Raw genomic sequence first — 20089 nt, 5'->3', positions numbered from 1 at the left:
GCATGGCATTTCCTTCAAAAAGGATCAGACAGGTTACAAAGTAACAACATCATTCTGAGGACACAGAATCATTGGTTTTACAACCTTATGTTATGATCTCTTGGGGCGGGGATAGAAATGCAAAGGATGCATGCACAAAAAATCATCCACAGTATGGGGAAAAATCATGGCTGGCACATGTATCAATGCCTTACACACAGTAAAATGTAGTAGCAAGTATTGTGCTTATGTGTGCACACACACTTACACATGCAGCATTAATGTGCATGCCCAAATGATGGGTAGAATTCAACATTGCACTATTATAAATGTTCCACCTGTGAGCATACCAGATTCCTAGACAGAGTAACCCACCTTTCCGTTTGTGCAGTTCTGGGGTTTTTGACTCCCACCACTGAACCAAATTTGTGCAATTTTCCTCCTCCATGTGTCCATACTTGAAAAAGGAGGTGGGGTAAAGTTGCATGGCATGGGCAGTTCCTAAGAACAGGCAAGTTATGCATGTGGACTCCATGTCAAATGTTCTGCTCTTTGTGTGTGGGTGTGGATGGAAATGGAGGAAAGCATGAACTGGGTGTTGCCTCAGACTTTGAACTGGCCATTCAGTTGTTATTGTTTCCCAAAACATATGGGTCTTTCTTAATTGCTCTGCCCTGCGATTTTGCGTGGCAGCCAGGTGTTAAATGGTACTCCCCCTGGGAACAAGTAATCACATTGCTGTGAAGTCCTTTTGGTGTAAGTCCGAGCATCACCTACCAGGTGTTGCCTCAAATTTCTTAGAAGGGCAGGTGGCTAAAGTATGTCTCTCAGCACCACTGTATTAAGAAGCCTATTAACAGTGACTCATGGCCGCTCCAGTTTCCTGTTGATGATTTCTTCACAGTCAACAAGACCCCAGAATGTATTTTAAAAAGGAAAGGCTAACCTTTAGAAAGACGTGGAGTTGATACATTCACTTGTGCTGCTGAAGCAGGGGAGAGCAAAGCATGAATCTTTTCTTTAAAAACACTCTCAAAGTTGGTAGAAAAAATCCTTATACTTTTGGATTTTGCAGTGCAGCGTGCTTCACATAGTAATGATACAGATGGAATGAGACATCTTTTCTTTGCACTCTCACCGCATTGTTGTTGCTGGGGTTCTACCCTTGTGGGACTGCCCCAGCCAATCAGTTCTCAGTGTGGTTGTGGCCACGGACGATTTAACAGCGGCACAGCAAGCCAGCACCCTGCTTTAATTCCATGGTGTGTGTGTGTGTGACAGCTGGATGTGCATCTGAGTTGACATTCTGTCTCTGGCATTTGGTCTGTGATAGCCCATTCACATGTGCAAAGATTCTTCCCTCGAAGCAGCCCATAGCATAGAGTTCTGCCATGCTTCAAAGATACGTTCTTTCTTCCATGATCTCCTGTATGTATTGCTGTGGCTGCTGCCAAAGCTGCCCTTGTAAAAAGAACAGGAAAGAGGAAGGAAAGATTTGCATGGGGCAGGGAGAGCACCCTACAAGTTGAGCATAAACAGAGAATGAGAGAAGAACCTTCTGGCATGAGAGCAGAAAGAGAGTCTTTAAACCTCTTTTGTTGACCACCAGCATTACGCTTTCCATTTTTAAGTTGCCCAGGTCTGTAAAGCTGCTTTCCAGCTGCTTGGAGGGGGTGGTGCAAGGCATCTGGGCATTGGCAATGCCAGCCAAGCCCTGGCTCTGTGCTCCACCTAAACAGAGGGAATTCTTTTCCCAGGCAGCTGGCAGAGCCCCTCTTTGCTGGGCATGGGGCTGCCCCATGCCCTGGCCTCCACAGGAGACACACAGCCCCTCTCTGCGTCTCTGTTCCTTTTTGGCCACCGTCAAACGAGGGCGATGGCCACTGGATTACTGATCCCACGCTGAAGAGCTGCCCAACCCAGCTTCAGGTCCCCCACTAAGTGCCCCCTCCAGAACCAACTGCTCTCAGCCGACTCTCAACTGCTCCCCCCCCAACATTCAAACTCCCTTTCCAAGCCTCCGCCAATCTTCTCCCTCCACCAGAATTCCACTCTCCCTCTTCCCTTCTCCCTCCCTGCTTGACTTTCCCTTAGGAATTCTAATAGCATTACCTCAATTACCCTATAACACACAATATTTCTCATAGATTTGTGGGGGGACCCCACTAAACCCTAGAAATTAATAGATGGTAGGAATTTGGGATTATTTGCCATTGAACTGAAAATGGAACTGATTCTTTCTTTTTCCTCATTTCTTGCTTTCTTCAGTTTCTGTTTCAGCATGTTTCTGTTTCAGCTAAGTTTTCCTTCTCCATGTAGCTGCTTAATGCTCTGCCCTTTCTTCTCCTTATGACCTCCTCTTCCCATTGTGTAGGCAATAAATGGCACAAGACTGTCGCCGCCACCACCACAGATAGCACTTGCACCACCATGTTGGGGGTCAGGCAGTTGGAGATCATTACATCCATACTGCACCAGTTGCACTGGTTGCAGGTGTATTTCTGGCCCCAGTGATAATGATAAATCACCTGCACACCATCAAACCTGCCCAGGTGCCTGCCAACTAACACAATTAGGCTGGTGGGCACACAGAACAGGGCCTCTGTAGAAGTGGCCTGGCAGTGATAGAATGCCATTCTGCTTGAAGTTAGGTAAGCTCCATGCCTCAGCATCCCTCAAGGGCCGGCGTCAGTGAAATAGTGGACCTTCTCTGGATACTGAGGCTGGATCTGGTTATTCTCCCCAGGTTAAAGCTGACAGACAGTGGCTTACTTAAGACTACTTACTGAGTTCATAGCTAGGGTGAGATTTGAACTCAGAATGATAAACTGGGCTTGGGCCAAGGCTCGGTTCTGACTCCTTCCTTTTCGAAGAGTGTTTTGGCCTTCCTTTTTGAAGAATACAACCAAATGTTTCTCGCAGAACTGAATTTTTTACAACTTGAATTTTCTGGAACTAGGTATATTTACAACCCCTGACATTTAATTCTGAGTTGGTTCTCCGCAGAGTCCCCCTCTGCACTTGAAAAACAGTATTTTTAAAAATGGGAGGGAGCACAAAGAAGTTAGCCTTCGTGGCATGCGTTCAGTTATTAATCACTGTGACAGCCACATTTTCTTTCAGACTGAACGCTACTCTCAAATACCAAGGCATATTAGCTTGTGCGAAAGAAGACCAGATATTGAATAAAGGACTCTCTTTTTCTTATTTCTTAAAATATTGGATTGATGGGACCCAGGCAATCAATACTATTCTTTTTCCCATTAAAGGCTCTTGCAAGTATTTTGCTCCAGAGCCTCAAAGAGCACATTTCAGCATGAAGAAATCTGTCAGTTTTTAGTAATGGTACATTAACAAGTTAAATAAAAATTATGGATGAAATGTTTAAGCCTGATTATGGAGTGCCATTGGTTTTAATGAGTTTTGATAGGAGGTTCAGAGACTCAAAACCACACAGGCCTCATCTTTTCCTTAGTTTAAGACAATGCAATCTCTGTCCTGCACCTGCTACTGCTCCCATAGCAATTCTGAATGTTGTCTATTCCAAGTGTTGTGAGCTCCTATTGGATAGTGCTTGTGACATCAAAGTCCCATGAAGATATTTCCCTTGTCACGCTGCAACGGCCTGTTTGTAGATAGAACTATGCCCTCTCTCCTCCTCTGCATCTCCCTTAAATCTGTTCTGATTCCTCAACCCTCCAGAGAATATTTGGGGAGTGCACAGAGTACACATGGGGGAGGGGAGATGTCACAAGCAGGTGTCGGGAGCAGGTCAGCAATAACTCATACAGAATCAGTGAAGTTAACTCTTTAATCAAAGAAACAGGACAGCTCAAAAAGCCAGGCCTAGTGAGTACAGCAATGCTTCCCGGTAGAACTTGCCCCTATGAGGCAGTTGTGGGGTCTGAAAGTACCCACCTTTTCCTTAAGTCTCCTCCTCCCCCAGGTTCTTTCCAAGCAATCTGAAACTTTGATGCCTTGCCTGTCTTTTCTCTGCCCTCTTCATACCTCTTCTAGTTCTGGAAGACCGGGGGGGGGGAGGGGAGCTGGTTGCAGCAGGAGGGGGAGACCCCCCTGGCTTCTTCAGCAGCCAAACTCATCTCTGCTTCTTGCCCCTCCCTCCTCTCCAGTCACTGATTCTGAACTGCTGTCTGTCACAAATTCTTCCTGCTCATTAAGCCCTGCTACCTCTTCAGCTTCCAACACCTCTTCTTCCCAGTCTGCTCCCTCTTCTCCCTCTGACCACTCATAGTCATCCTGCCACCAATCCCTTGGCTCTGAGCCTTCTTCTCTTGGGGGTTCCCCAGCTGGTACCTCCCACCACTGCTCTGCATCCAGCCAGTCCATGACAGGAGAGCAATTCCATTGCTCAAGCATAAATCCTTGTGCTGACAGGATGCACTAGTTGGATACCATCTTAAGAGTCTAAGCTTCTGGCTGGAGAGAAGTAAATAAGTGTGAAGATGAACAACACTTTTACCCCCAAATCAATTTAATTCACCTTTAGTTCACTCTGCAGTTATGGGAATGATTTTTGGGTGCTGTTCAGCATTTTTTGAACCAGTTCAGTGAACTTCATTCAACTGGACTAGTTCATTCCAAGCTTCACTCCACTGCTTCTTACTGATGTAATTTTAACCACTGCTGCTATCTGGAAAGAGATTGTTTTCATATGTTGTTATTATGAGATTCATAGTTGATTTTTGACCTGGTTTATGATGGTTTTATGTTATAAACTGCTTTGAAAAGCTGCTGTTTTGGCTCTGAAAGATGTTATAAAAATATTTGAATAAATAATATTACACACATTAAAAATGACATCCATACACAAACCAGCTCTAAATGTAGGAACAAGCAAGTATATAAAAATGTATCCTCAGTGTGTGTTTTAATGGGACATTGATGAGTTGAAATTTGCAAAATAAGACTCTATACTAAAAGAGGTCCCCATTACCCCCATTCATTTCTTGAATCTTGCAAGTGTTTTTCCTACCTTTGGAACATGGCAGCATTCTGCATCTCTGGCCTTACAGGGAGGTAAATATTCCATTCATCACTACTTTTGCAGGATCAAAATAAAAAAAATTCCTACCATTAATTACTAGAAAGAAACAAGTTCCCTTCACAAATAATGGATATTGATGCCTGCATTGGCTTAAAGTATTGTTTGTTCTAATGGTCCCAGTTGGAAACTTTTCAGCAGGACTGGCAAAGATTTCTGCTTATCCTCCTGAACGGCTCCCTACTCAAGACGCATTATGGAAAAATGCCATAGACTCTTTCTGCCTGAGAATTTGATTTCACTTAAAACAAATAATCTTCCTCTGCAAACAGACTTCTCACCACACAACTTAGCCTTGAATCAGGTCACAGTTTGGCTCACAAAATCTCTCATAATCTTAGGTGATGAGAGTGCAATTTTGACATATGGATGGAGACACTGCCTGATTCAGGAATAGGATCCTGGGAAGAGGTTATAGTGATAAGAAGTTCAAGAGTTTTTAGATTCCTGCTGCACTTGCACTTTAGAATAAACATACAGTCATACCTCAGTTTAAGTACGCTTTGGTTTGAGTACTTTCAGTTTAAGTACTCCACGGACCCGTCTGGAACGGATTAATCCACTTTCCATTACTTTCAATGGGAAAGTTCACTTCAGTTTATGAACGCTTCAGGTTAAGTATGGACTTCCAGAACCAATTACACTCATACTTCGGGTTGAGTACTCCGCGGACCCATCTGGAACGGATTAATCCATTTTCCATTACTTCCAATGGGAAAGTTCGCTTCAGGTTAAGTATGCTTCAGGTTAAGTACAGACTTCTGGAACCAATTGTGTACTTAAACTAAGATACCACTGTATGTCTGGACAAGGAGAGAGCCATAGGGACATTGGAGGAATCTGTGAAAATGGACTATCAAGCAAATTTCCTTCCTCCACCTATTCAACACCTATTGGACTCTAGCCAGGAAAGCTGCTCTTCTTAGTTCTCTACAGCTAACTTTTTAAATGTATGTATGTAGATACATAATTTGTTTTGCAATGTGCGTTATTTGCATAGTCATGGGGGTATACAGCTTCTTCTTTATTTGTTGCTAAAGTGTTGTTTGTTGCCAAAGGCAACCTATGTGCTTCCTAGGTAAAGGTAAAGGGACCCCTGACGATTAGGTCCAGTCGTGACTGACTCTGGGGTTGCGGCGCTCATCTCACGTTATTGGCCAAGGGAGCTGGCGTACAGCTTCCAGGTCATGTGGCCAGCATGACAAAGCCGCTTCTGGCGAACCAGAGCAGCACACGGAAATGCCGTTTACCTTCCTGCCGGAGTGGTACCTATTTATCTACTTGCACTTTGATATGCTTTCAAACTGCTAGGTTGGCAGGAGCAGAGACCAAGCAACGGGAGCTCACCCTGTCGCAGGGATTTGAACCGCTGACCTTCTGATCGGCAAGGCCTAGGCTCTGTGGTTTAACCCACAGCGCAACCCGCGTTTAACCCACAGCGCCACATGCTTCCTAACCATCTCTTAAAATGCCCATCCTGGTGTTGTTTGTCCCTCCCCAAATTTTTTAAATACCATCTCTTTCAGAGTTTGGAGCTCCCTCCCCAGGTCTCATGAGGAAGCGTTTTAAAGGTCTAGGGAAGAGTCAGTAGCCAGGGCACACGGGTGCAGTGCAGGCATTATATGAATTGTGAATATTCCTGGCTTAGACAGCCTTAAGAACATAAGAGGAGCCCTGCTGGATCAGACTAAAGTTCCATAGGCCACCACACTTGTTTCCTAAACCAGGGAATCAGATGCCTACAGAACGCCGCAAGCAGGACATGAGTGCAATAGCCTCCCACTGTTGCTCCCCAGCAGCTGGTATGCCATCTTGGAACAAGCATCCAGCCATCATGACTTGTAGCCTGACTAATATGCAGTAGCCATGTTCAGCAGAAGAAGTGTGCAGGGAGCAGCGCCTGGCTGAGTTTATGTTTAGTAACGGCTACTGCCAAAGACATGCTTTCCTTTTTATCAGGCGCACACCCAGTTGGTTTTTCTTCGTTCCTCATTCCCCCTTTCATTCCTCTGCCAGCTCTGCTTCCCTGATTCTCCACTTTACCCATCCCAACTCTGGGCTGAAAGCTAAAGTGGGTCAGCATTAGTGCTGCGCTGAAACTTGCCCTCCCAATTCCTTGTAAGTTTTATTCTGTATTGTACAGAGTTTTGAGATTTTTTCCCTTGGGACAGATCAGTCGGTAGAGCACGAGACTCTTAATCTCAGGGTAGTGGGCAAAAGATTCCTGCATTGCAGGGGGTTGGACTGGATGACTCTTGTGGTCCCTTCCAACTCTACAATTCCTTAAGTCTATGATTCTTCTCTCTCACTTTCAGGGTGCTTTAGAATTTATTCATAATTCTGGTGGGTGAAAGTTTCAACTTAACTTATGATTGTGAGGTGGCTGAGGCTGGTCTGTGTGGTTTTCATGTCATTAATGTCTCTCCAGTACACTGCACCCCCCCCAACTCCCCACACCTTATTGTTTTGAAAAGGCCCCATAGGAAGAGTTAGATCATGATGCCTTCCCATGCCAGCCAGCACAGTAATTATTTATAGAATGAAATGCAGGCGGAATCACAAAACATCTTGACCTACCTCAAAGGGAAGGCAAAATCCTGCACTCTGTCTTGAGGATTTCATTGAGATTTTCTCTTCCCTCTGATAATTTATGAATGCTGTTTCTTCTCTCAGTAATTGATGGGGAATGGTTGGGGGAAAATGTGGGAGCATCAGAGAGCCATGTCTGAGGCACAGAAAACTGACAGTCTGATCTAGAAGACTTCCCTGCCTTTGTTCTCCAAGTTACATTCCTCTCTGCCAGCTTCTGTCTGTGGCAAAATGTATTTGTTCAAGCTGCCCTTTGCCACCACTTTAGCGAGTTAGTTTGCCTCTTTGAGTACAAGGTGAAAAATAAACCATATTAGCTTACTGAAAATAATCACTGCTTCCCTGATTTTTTGTTTGTATTTTCATTATGTTTCTCTGATTTTCAGGCGGGGAAGATTATCCTAATGTACCGTCAGCAACCGCTGAGCATTTTAAAGAGATTTCTCATCTGGGCTGTTTTGCTGGTGAGTCGTTGAAGCCTGATGTTTTAAAGATAATAGCATTAGCAGTGCTGCCAGGCCCTCGTTATTTTTAATTACAGTAGTTGCTCACAAACTGCAGATAATCTAACAAGAAGGGAAATGGTCCAGGGCCCCAAAGTATTGCGGCATGCCACCTTGTTATCTCCAACTGCTCTTCAAAACATCCACTTCTGCTATAAGGTATCTAAACTGGAAGTAATCTGGTATAACCCTTGTTCACCTCTTCCCTCTTTCTTGGTGGGGTCAGGGGTGGTCCATCCTGTTTTGCCACCCAAGGCAAATTGGGTAGGTGCCTCATGCCTCACGCCAAAGCCTTGCTTACCGGATTCACACAATTCCAACTTCTGGCAAGATCTTGCAAGACGTCTGTTAGATCTCTCCAGAAACCAGAAGCCCCAGGCGCTTCTCCTTGCTTCTCTGGCAGGGGCAGTGGTGTGCGAGCAGACAGGGCACCCTGCCCATCATAGGACAGGGGGGGGCAGCAGTGACCTCTCACACAAGGCCTGCAAGATTTTGTGAGACTTCCACAAGATCTCATGAAATTTTGCCAGGAGCTGCTGCCACCACTTCTCACTTTGGCAGCAGCAGGGGTGAGAGAAGATGGATTCTCCATAACTCCAAACTGCTTTCTGCAGAAGACATGCTGCTCACTCTAGGGATGAATATGAACTATGCATTCACCTCGCTTTCTGTTTCCCTGTTAACTATATCTTTTCAATTGCTATTTTCTCTTTTTGTGTGCAATTTTCCTTTTGTTTTTGCTAATCCCCTATTCCAACAAGTCTAAAATCATCTTCTGATTTTTTTTATTTTATTAAATCCCCTCAAAATTTAAAGTTCAGTTCCCATTTCTCCCCACATCATTGGAGATCAAATAGTTACCATTAGCCTATTTATCATCATTCTACCAGCTGGCTTTAATGGAATCAATATTAATTACTGAATATCAAGTGTAGTCCAAAAACAAGACACAGGGCTGTTGATGTCCCTGTAGCTTCCAGAGAGTGAAGAGGGCTTATTGACATGATGGTAGCCGCTTCTAGGACCACCCCTGTTCACCTCCTTAGAAAATGATTTCATGATTTTGTGAATTCAGGATTTCATGATTTCAAGAAAAGATGCCTTGATTCAGCAAAGAGCTAAAAATTCAGCAGAGGAACCCTGGAAACAAGTGGGTGGGTTGCCTGGATTCCCACCACCCTCCGTAGCTGTGCACATGGAACCCTGTCAGAAAACTGGTTTGTGTTTCCTTTGGGGAATGAGGCACAGTGGAGACTGTGGTGTCTTTATGATATAGGGTTTATTTACATATCCAGGCAACCCCCAATGTGTGTGGGTGTTGTATTCTGGGTCAACGCATGCGATGGCACAGTGCACCTAAGACCACTATGCCCCATTTTGTCCCTTTTCCTGCCACAGCCAGGTTGCCATGATGCGTGCATGCACGGTCATGTCAGTTGGACGCATGTAAATCGGTCACTGCCTATATATATAGCCTGAGCCTATGATGGAGGGGTTCACAGCATTAATGCCCCTGAAGGGTCTTGCTTCTCCCATAGTCACAGCCTTGGATTCAAACAGACCTCCAATATTGTCCTCTGACCCTCTTTCCAGCTTACTGCTTTTTTCCTCTGGGTCACATCACACACACTTTCAACTCTGAACTCACTATCCATGAGTGGAGGGAGGGGGACCTACCCATTTGCTGTCTGGCACAGAGCTCCCTCTCCTTTGCTTTCACAGTGCCCCATCACCTTTCTTTTCTCTTAATGGCCCATCGCCCAGGTGATCACCTGAACATAGGAAGCTAGCCTGGTTTGATTAGCTTTTAACACTTGCTGGGTTCAGAAATTAGGTGTCTGGCAGACAGTTTAACCTACCAAGACTTGATTAAATTCTAACACTTACTGGATCCAGGAATTTAAAGGGGTCTGGCACTCCCAAACTCATAAGAATATTGTCCTTTTCCATATAACAGTTTCCCTCCTTTTATAAGTTAATGTATTAAGTCACTTTATTGGGGAAAGAAAAACTCTGTTGTCTGAATTCAAAGGCCAGACTGAGGTATTAACCCAGGAAGGGTAGAGAACACACAGTACTCCTCCTGTTCCTTCCCTTTCTATTTTTGTTTTCGCCTGGCTTGGGGCCCATTGCGACATTTTATTTTTTAAAAAATTATATCAGTTCTCACCATATTTCATTAAAGCACTTAGCTAGAATGCTGAAAATCTCTCCTTCATGTCCTTTCCCTTCCATTCACCTTCTAACTTATGCACATAATTTTTGAGGCCTGCTTCAGGTCCAAAGGCAATGGTTTGCCAAGACACAGACAGGTTTCTATGTGCTCCTCTCAGGAGCTGTAGGCATGCCAAATGTTTAACATCATTGACCGTGAAACACAGCAAAGTCTCTGAGACAGCCAATACCTCTTGCAACAAGCTACTGATCCACTTTCGATACTATGTTTTTAACAATGAAGGATGTTTTAGGAACTGTGTGTGTGTGTGTGTGTGTGTGTGTGTGTGTGTGTGTTTGCTTTCACTTAGATTTTTACTTAATCTAAATGGTCACAGTAAAGTCATCTGATGATATCCGTCCAAGTGTTAGGGGTTAAAATTATTGATAATTCAAGAACTGCCAAGGGGCTACATCTCCCAAACAACCAGCAACTTCCCCAGTCTGTAGCTATGAGTAATAGCAGATATATCAACTGGAACACAAGCAGACACAAGTGTAGATTAAGACATTTCATTATTTAGCAAGAAAAACTGACAAAACACTCAGAACAATATATATTGCACGTCTGTGGGTAGGACTCTTCAGCCAGAAGAGAAGACAACTTCCTGAGCTGAAGGCATGTCTTTTACAGTTTCAAAACTGATTTAGACCCAGCTTCTATGATGCCGGGCTTTAAGACTTCATGACTGGATAATTCCTATTTATGGAGTTATGTAAACACTCCTTTCATGAATGGCTCCCGGAGTCTGATGCTCTGAAACTAGCTACCATCTCCTGTTTTCATGCCTTTCTGTGCCTGTTAACCCCCCTACCTCCATCTGGTAACTCAAAATAAAATGTTCCATGTCCTGTCCAAAAACCACAGCTTTGAAACCTCCCTTTCGTGCACCAAATTTCCTGCTAGGCTTTGCATTTACTGGACAATTTCTCAATTCTTCCTGAACATCTGTGATAGTAAAATAATACCATAGATGTCAGCTCTTAATAATTTGGGTAATTTTCCGTTGTCAGCTTATTTCAGCTAAAACTCATTTGGAGGTCTTCTCCCTTGCATTTTAAAGCTGCAAACATTTATTTATTTATAGAAATATTTATATACCACTTTTCATTATTAAAAAATATGATTTGTTTGTAACAATTATAATTAACACTAGCTGGCCCTGCCATGCATTGCTGTGGGTTATTTGTGTGATTTCCCCTACCCTGTGCCGATCCATGACGTATCCCTTTGATTCCCCCACTCTTCCCCTCACCCCCAGCTTATCCCTGTGATTCCCCCCTCATCCCCCTCCCTCATCCCTGTGAATCCCCCAGCTCTGTCCCGATCCATGACCTATTATGCCCCCTCTTCCCCCCACCCCGGCTTATCCCTGTGATTCCCCCCTCTCCTCCCCTTACCCCCCCACTTACCCCTGTGATTTCCCTCCTCTCCTCCGTCCAACCCCCCCCCCCGGGTTATCCCTGTGACCCGTTCATTTTGCACACAATCATTCCCCCAACCCTGACTTCCCTACCCACATGTGTTATGTGAAATGACATTTATTCTACCCAAAGGCATGGCCCTGTAAAAGTCCCATATTCAGTTGATTCTATGCTGCGGCCTATTTGCCCCTCTCCATCTCCCACCCAGGCAGGCCCCTAAATCCACTCAGCCTAGTCTGCAAAGCCGAGGCGAGATACTGTGGAGAGGGCAGGTTTCATCCCCACCCTGTTCTGACCCATTACCTATCCCTGCCCCCTATTCGGCCCCCCCACCCCCCGGCAGGCCCCCTACCTCCACTTGGCAATGTTAGGCCTTGTTGCTGCAAAAGGCCTGTTTTCAGTTGGTTGCTGTGGAATTTTGTGATGTCATCTGGTGGCGCGGCATTCGAGGCAGCAGTAGGCAATCTGCCTTTCTATTGGATGCTGCTGGAGTCTTCAGAGCTTCTGCTAGTGACGTCTAATGTGGGTGCCACTTTTTCTGTTTAATCATTATTTTTAGGTATGAAAGGTTTGCTTTTTTGGGGGGGGATATGCCAGATCCCTCACTGATGGGCATGGAACGTTGTGGCCAAATCTGTTACATTACAGTTCAGCGGTTACGGAGAAAGGCTGTGACCTCTGCGCACACAATGCCTATATATATATATATATATATATATATATATATATATATATATATATATATATGATTATACAATAAAACCCATACTGAAATGTTAAAATCAGAAATGAACTATTATGGGAAAACGTATTCTTAATTGTCTGCATAAGTCTGACAGAAGGTGTGTTGGGGGGGTGGGTGGGAATTAGCAGGCAAGTTGAAACAGAATATGCCTGCTGAATCTCTGTTGGCAGAGACTGTGCTGATGACATTAATGGCTCTGATTCTTATTGCTGTCAGATGAGCCTTGCCAACTTGGGGAATGACCAACTATCTTCCTGCAGTGATTGAGCTGGGATATAGGGGTTCAGGTGGTCCCTGTGGTATGCTGGAACTAAGCTGTTCAGGGCTTTGTAAATTAATACAGGCACTTTGAACCTGGCTCAGTAGTAGTTGGGCCACCAGTGCAGATGTTTGTAACAATGGAGCCACATGTTCTCAGCCAGAAGCCCCTTCTCCACCACCAGCAGTCTGACTGCTGCATTCTGCACCAGCTGGAGCTCCCAAACCAGGTTCAAGGGCAGACCCCCCACATTGCAGTAATCTAGCCTTGAGGTCGCTAATGCGTGGACTACTATAATGAACACACAACTTAGATCTTTCAGTTAATAAAACCATTCACAAAATTGGTTCCCATGTCCAAGGGTCACCTGCCTACCCTGGATGGGGTTGCACCCTCTCCGAAGGAGCAAATTTGCAGCTTGTATGTGCTTCTGAATCCATCTTTGTCACTGGAAGCCAGGTAGCTTCAGTGACTAGAAGCACCTTTTACTAACTGCAGTGGTTACAACAACTATGACCATTTGTTTGGCTGCCATAGATCATGCATTGGTTAATTCAAGTTTGGATTACTGGAGTACAATGCTATGTGGGACTTAACTCACACTTGTTCTGGAATCTGAAATTGGTGCAGAATGCTGCAGCATGATTTCCCAGAGACCTGCGCGATCAAATATGGACTTAAAGGACTCAGACCTCCGACAGCTAGTCACCTTCTAGTCACTGATGCAGAGAAGAACATTGCTTCATGCCCTCTGTATGAGCTTCCAAAGACATCTGGTTGACTGCTGTTGAAAACCGTGCGGCACTAATTGTGTTTCCATGCTCAGATGCAACAAGTTTATATCAAATGACCGCTTCAGCATGTTGCCATCTATAACACAGATTTGATTCTGTTCAGGCTTCCCTGGACTGATAGTTTTGTGACTTGACCTTAAATATCTCTGAAAATCCTAATAAGCCATACTCAACATGTAGTGAACACTGAGATAGAACCACCAGCAATCTTCCGGTTACATACTGCCCATTCAGCAAGCATTTCTCCATTTTCCAAAGCACAGTGATAAAGATCTTTGCCCCCCTCCTTTTTTTGAATGTCAGATCTTGCAGTTCAACTGAACAGGATGATGGTTCAAGTCTGTCAAGACTGATTATGCCAATCTCAAAGATCCCCAATCTTGACTCCGAGGTGGGAAGAGTACCTCCCTGGTCACTTACTTGAATGAAGACTTGGATGATTGATGCATCAAATTAAGAAAATCAATGGAATGTTCATTTACAAAAATTTAATCAGTTAGCATAGTTCTCAATGCAGTCTTGTTTGGCTCAACATAAAAGGCAAATGCCTGATTAATAGTGACAGCAAATGAGCTAACAAGTGTGGTGAAATGCACTTGGATCAGACATGCTGGAAAAGATGATCAAGAAGTAAAATAGTTTCTCCTTCAATATCTTTTGGATTCTGCCTTTTCTCTCCATTGTTCACCAAAAACATTTCAATTATTTGGAGTAGTGGGTTGGATATTTCACATGTGGTAGTTGTCATGTGGTTTGAATTGCTTATTACTGCTCAGCTCCTGGGCTACCAGAACTTGACCTGGTGATAAGGCTGATAGACCGCCTTAAGCTAATCAGGCCTGGCTCTGTAAGCTGCTTTGATCACTTGGGAACCGGCTGTAAACTGCTCCAAGCTCCTCAGAGGAAGAGTGGACTATCAATTAAACAAATGCCATCCATTTAGCAGGTATATATATACATATATAAGAGAGACTTGATTGATGTGTGGGAGGGTGCATGCCTGCTGCAAACTCCCTCTTCACACAATGTTACTACATAAAGTGTGTAGCTGCTGCTAAAACGCAGTTGACTGTAGATCCATGTGGGAGCAATTTATTGATGAGCAGCTCTTGCACAGCAGGAGGAAACTTTATCTACCCTGACTGCATGGGTGCCAAGGCTGGCCCTACCATTAGGTAGATTAGAACAAGGTGGATGTCTCGGGGAGGGGGCAGATGGTGCAGGGCAGGGGGCAGCATTTCAGAGGACAGAACTGTGTGTGCTGCATTGGCTGCCTGGTGCTTTGTAGCTGTTCAGTCACCAATAGCAAAGTAAACTTCAACTGCTAGTTCATTTGGCTTCTGAACAGGGAATTGAGGGACATCTTGACATTTCACTTCACAGCAAAACCTCTTAGACTGGTCCTGTTGGGGACCATTAAAGGAAATTGAAATAGCACATAAAATTATCTGCTACCATGAACTGTAGTGGATTTGCCTCTGTGATAATTTTGATGGTGGGGAAGGAGTTCAGTATATGGTTATATTAAATTACACAATAGAGTCCAGCCATTGGGTCTGTTTTGTCCAGTATTGGCATCTCTGACTAGAACAGGTTCTTGTGGGTCATAGGCAATTGTCTTTTCAAATCATCTCACAAGAAAGCCTTTTAATTGGAAATGGTGGGTCAACTGGGTTATTTTTCTTTAAAACACTATGTCTTAATCTGTGCAGAATGGGTGGTCCTCTCTCTCTCTCTCTCTCTCTCTCTCTCTCTCTCTCTCTCTCTCTCTCTCTCTCTCTCTCTCTCTCTTCTCTCTCTCTCTCCCCCCCCCCCCCGGCTGTCAGACAAAATGGTAGGGAATAGAAAGAGACTCCTGTAGGTGACAAGTTGGAAATTATGTGTTTGCTCAGCCATGGTATAACAAGCCTGGAAGGCACAATTGACTGCAGCAAGCAGAAATATTTCCAAGCCATTGATCCAGGCTCCACACACCATGCAGGAAACCCAGACTGCAGCTTGTCAGAGGCAGTTAGCAGTGCATTTCGTAAAGCTGCCTCCTTGAGGATCTGTTCTTGGACCTTGCTCAGCAGGGGGCCTTGATTTCTAAAGATGAGTACCAGTGTTTGGAAACAGGTTTGCTTCATCAGTTCATATGTTGTTTCACAGTTCCTCTAGTTACATGATGATTGGATCTTCCATGCAGTCCTTAATTTCTTATGAGTAGAAATGTAAGGCCTTTCTGTAATAATCCATTTACAACAGACAAGTTGTGCAGGAGAAAGAAGGAAAGCAGTTGCACACATAGATGTTATTCATCTTGAAGTATCATCAGTTCCAAAAGCCACAGCAATGTGTTCAAACTGCTTCTTGCCTGTTCATCTCCAAATCTAAAACTTCCTTTTCACTAGCTAACATTTGAACTTGATTTTTAATTTTTTTTGCTCCACCCTCATTCTTGTAGGTAGATATGGCCTGCATTCCAGCCATAACAAAGGGGCACAACCATAACACAGGTTGGGACACAATCCTAACTACTGTGTCACATCAGCTCAAGGGTTTCCACTTCTGTAATGGGCCTTCTCCTCCTCTCCCACACCCAAGCACACTCCCACACCCTTCCCAAATCTGCTCCAGGGGAACCCCTAGAACAGATTTAGAGCATGTGCCGTGAAAATCATTGCACTGGCCAGGGCCGTCTTAAGCGCCCCTGGCGCCATGGAGCGACGGATCCCTCCGGCGCCCCCCGCCCCGTTTCCCAACGCGGTGGGCGGGTGGACGCAGCGCGGCTGCCATAGGCGCTGCTGCGCGGCGGGCGGGCGGGCAGGCACAGAGCAGTTGCCGTGGGCGCAGCTGTGTGGTGAACTGGCAGACCGGAGGGCCGGCGCTGTGGTGCCCTGCGCCACCCAGCCTGGCCGTAGGGCCGGCCCTGGCACTGGCAAAACGGTTTCCTTAGCTTTACATTGGATTCCACCTACAGTCCTTGTTAGCTGTGATCTTTGCAACACTGGAAAGCGTTTTGGTTTGCAGAAAAGAAAGCATAATTACCTTATTTTTCCCTCCATAAGATGCACTTTCCCCCTCCTAAAAAGGCTAAAAAGGAAGGGCAAGTGTCTCTGCGTCTTATGGAGTGAAGGCACTGGACGGCAGTGGGATCCCTCAGCTGCCACTGCAATCGCAAGAGGAGGGATGCCTCTGTCGCCGGAGCCATGTGCAGCATTTAAGTGGCTCTTGCTCCTCTGGCTTTACAGTGAGCCGGGAGCCGGGAGATGGGAGCCCCTTCCGTCCCTCCTCCTGGCTCGCTGAAAAGCGAGAGCTGCTTACACGCTCTGCACGGCTCTTGCTAGCAGCCTCCCCTTTCCCCTGAAGCCCCAGGAAGGTTTGGGAGTGGCGGGCAGGCTGTTTGCCATTGCCCCATGCTCCTGCGCTGCTCTTTGGGGGTGGGGTGGATCACGCCACTCTGCCGGCAGCCTCCCCTTTCCCCTGAAGCCCCGGGAAGGTTTGGGAGTGGTGGGCAGGCTGTTCGCTGTCGCCCCGTGCTCAGAATTTTTCTTCTTCTTGTTTTCCTGCTCTAAAAACTAGGTGTGTCTTACAGTCGGGTGCATCTTATGGAGTGAAAAATGGTAGGTTGAGCATTGAGTTACCAGCAGGCAGCATTTTACTCACCATTAACCCTCTGTTTTGTTAGGTAGTCAGTATCAAGATCTAAAAAGTCATAAGATTCTCTCAGACTCTGCTCCTCACCCGACAGGTTCCACACCCTCCCTCTGCCCATGATCTGCTGTATCACAATAGACTCCATTTTCAGCTATGGCTCTACCTTTCCTGACTTGACCTAAAACTACTAAGGGGGGCAGTATTCCTGAAACTGAAAGCTGGCCACCATAGTTGAACATGGCATTGCCTTGTTCATTAACTAAAATTTCAGTTAGCATTATTTCTTATGCCCGATGAAGGGAATGATAGAAATTGAAGATGGGCCATGTCCATGCAAGATTTAACTCTTAATGGCCAACTCTGAACCGCTCTTCTTATTTACATCTCCTCCTCTGTGTTCTTGCCCTTTGTTCTTGGGGGCAAGTGTTCTTGTCAATTGACAAGTGTTCTTGTCAATCTCAAAGGCTTGACAAAGGCAGCGCACATGACTCATGTCACCTTGAATTTGTCTTTGGATATGCGGTATGTCTAGTGTTCATACACAGCATAATCTAGAATGGCTTTTTTAACAGGTCTGATTCTTTCTGGGTGCCACTTAACATTAGCAGTGGTGCAGTTAGCCTTGCAAACCTTTCAGCTTGGGCACCTATTTTGTGATATTCCTGTTACTCAGCATTTAGGAAACCAAAGTGAATGTTTAATTCCACTAAATAACACAGTTCCACAGGGACGCGGGTGGCGCTGTGGATTAAACCCCAGAGCCTAGGGCTTGCTGATCAGAATGTCGGTGGTTCGGATCCCCGCGACGGGGTGAGCTCACATTGCTCAGTCCCTGCTCCTGCCAACCTAGCAGCTCGAAAGCACGCAGTGCAAGTAGATAAATAGGTACCGCTCTGGCAGGAAGGTAAATGGCATTTCCGTGCACTGCTCTGGTTCACCAGAAACAGCTTAGTCATGCTGGCCACATGACCCAGAAGCTGTCTGAGGACAAATGCCGGCTTCCTCGGCCAGTAAAGCGAGATGAGCACCGCAACCCCAGAGTTGTCTGCGACTGGACCTAACGGTCAGGGGTCCCTTTACCTTTTAACACAGTTCCACAGAGCGAACTCCATTTAGTGAGGGGTATTACTGCCTTGTGTTTTATTCCGCATGTGATTATTCTTTAGAGTCACCTATATTTCCACCCAACTCATTAGTTCCACACATCAAATGGCTACTGTTATAAACATGCAGATCCCTTTGCTTAACAAAACAGGATAAACTATTTGGTCAGTGTTGGAAACATGGCTGAAATTGCTCTTGAGTTTTTTTAATAAAAAAAAAGTAACCATAACCAATGCTTTTAAAATAGGCGGAGTTTCACAATTTAATCGTGCATGTATCCAAATGCAGTTCTTGAAATTTTTGCTCCCCTTAACAAAATATGAAAAGGTGCCTCTGGTTTTATAGAGCACCTAAGTGAAATTCAGCTTCATGTGTGCTGGGTAACACTTTATTTGCAAAGAGGTCAGAGCCAACATTGTCTCTTCCTCACACAGCCAGCCAGATTGTGCCTTTGCAATGAATTATGGGTCCGCCATCAGCTATCTGATCTTGCCCTTGCAGACTAGATGGCACTAATGAACATTGCCATGACACAAAATCAAACCTAATTTCATTTTGTGAGGGACAGCTGTGACTTTTGCTGTAAAAATGATCCTATTGTGGTTTGGTCTGTGCACACTGCAGTGATGGATAGATGCATGTAATGTTAAGAGATGTTGCCATCACTTGTCAGTACAAGCCTACGTGAAATAAGCCCATTTTTAAAAAGGCATTAAAAGAAGCTTGTCATTTTTCTAAGGCTCAAGGCAGGAAGAAACATTTCCTTATGCTAGTGCTGTATAACAATTGCAGACTTAAAATATGAATGTAAGGCAAGGATGGGGAGCCTCCATCCCATAATTTCTCTGAGCCTCTATCCTGCCCTGAGGACTATCTCCAGGGCTGCTCCTTCTCTCCTAGGTTGGCCAGTTGAACATCCCCCCCCCCCGGAGAACATGCATCATCAAAAAAGAAAGGGCCAAAGAGAACAGGGATTTATCATTTGCATAAGATTTGCATATGTTAATTTACATATAGATGTAGATGTAGAAATAATACTGCAATTTAAACAGGAATATAGTAAATCTTGCCAGGGTGGGGAACAAGACTGTGGGCAGGTGAGCTGCTTACAGTGCAGGTGCTAAGACGAGCAACTTCAAGACTCTCTCTTCTTATCATTCTTTTAAACTACACTTGGACTGGACAACCCTTCAAACAGAGGACTCTCAGTCTGCCTTCTCTCCAGGCCAGTCTTGCTTCATCAGACCACTCATCTCACCGGATCTGCTCTGCACTCTCCTTAAGTGCTTTTGCCTGGCTGGAATGTGTCATCTTTAGTGTGTTAGAGCTTTTTGAGCAGGAAATACCAATGTGGTGCCCTCCAGATGTTTTCACCTACAACTCCCATCAGCCCCAGTCATAATGGCCAATGGTCAGGGATGATGGGAATTGTAGTCCAGAAGGGGGTCTACGTTGGCTGCACCTGTATCAGAGAACCACACACACACGCACACACACGTTCCATGCCCTTTGGCATTGGTGACACACAAAAAATATTTACTGGGGGTATTGGCAAGTTCTTTTTTCTCACGTTATCCTGTTATTCAGTTTCTGAATATACCATAATCTAATATTATCAACTAAACAGAGGATCTCTCAAGGTCAGGCATGCATATGGAGGAGCTTTTATTTAAGTGGAATTACTGCAATGTAGTCTTCAAAGTATTGTGAGATAGTTCGATATATTGCCCCCTTTTTAAGACAGTCAATGTGCAGTACAGGATCACATGTCTCAGCTAA

General features: G+C 45.0%; 1 protein-coding gene across 5 annotated transcripts in view; it reads left to right on the top strand.

The window, feature by feature from the left end:
* Positions 1–20089, top strand: part of LOC118096362 (heparan-alpha-glucosaminide N-acetyltransferase-like) — a 179474-nt gene that overhangs the window by 143937 nt on the left and 15448 nt on the right. For all 5 annotated transcript variants that reach the window (XM_035138107.2, XM_035138109.2, XM_035138106.2 and 2 more), the window contains one exon: positions 8017–8094. In XM_035138107.2, the coding sequence (XP_034993998.2) occupies positions 8017–8094 (78 nt within the window). The remainder of the gene's footprint in view (positions 1–8016; positions 8095–20089) is intronic.

The sequence above is a fragment of the Zootoca vivipara genome, chromosome 5 (genome assembly GCF_963506605.1).
Source record: "Zootoca vivipara chromosome 5, rZooViv1.1, whole genome shotgun sequence".
Classification (NCBI taxonomy): domain Eukaryota; kingdom Metazoa; phylum Chordata; class Lepidosauria; order Squamata; family Lacertidae; genus Zootoca; species Zootoca vivipara.
This window is presented reverse-complemented; position numbering and strand designations above follow the sequence as displayed.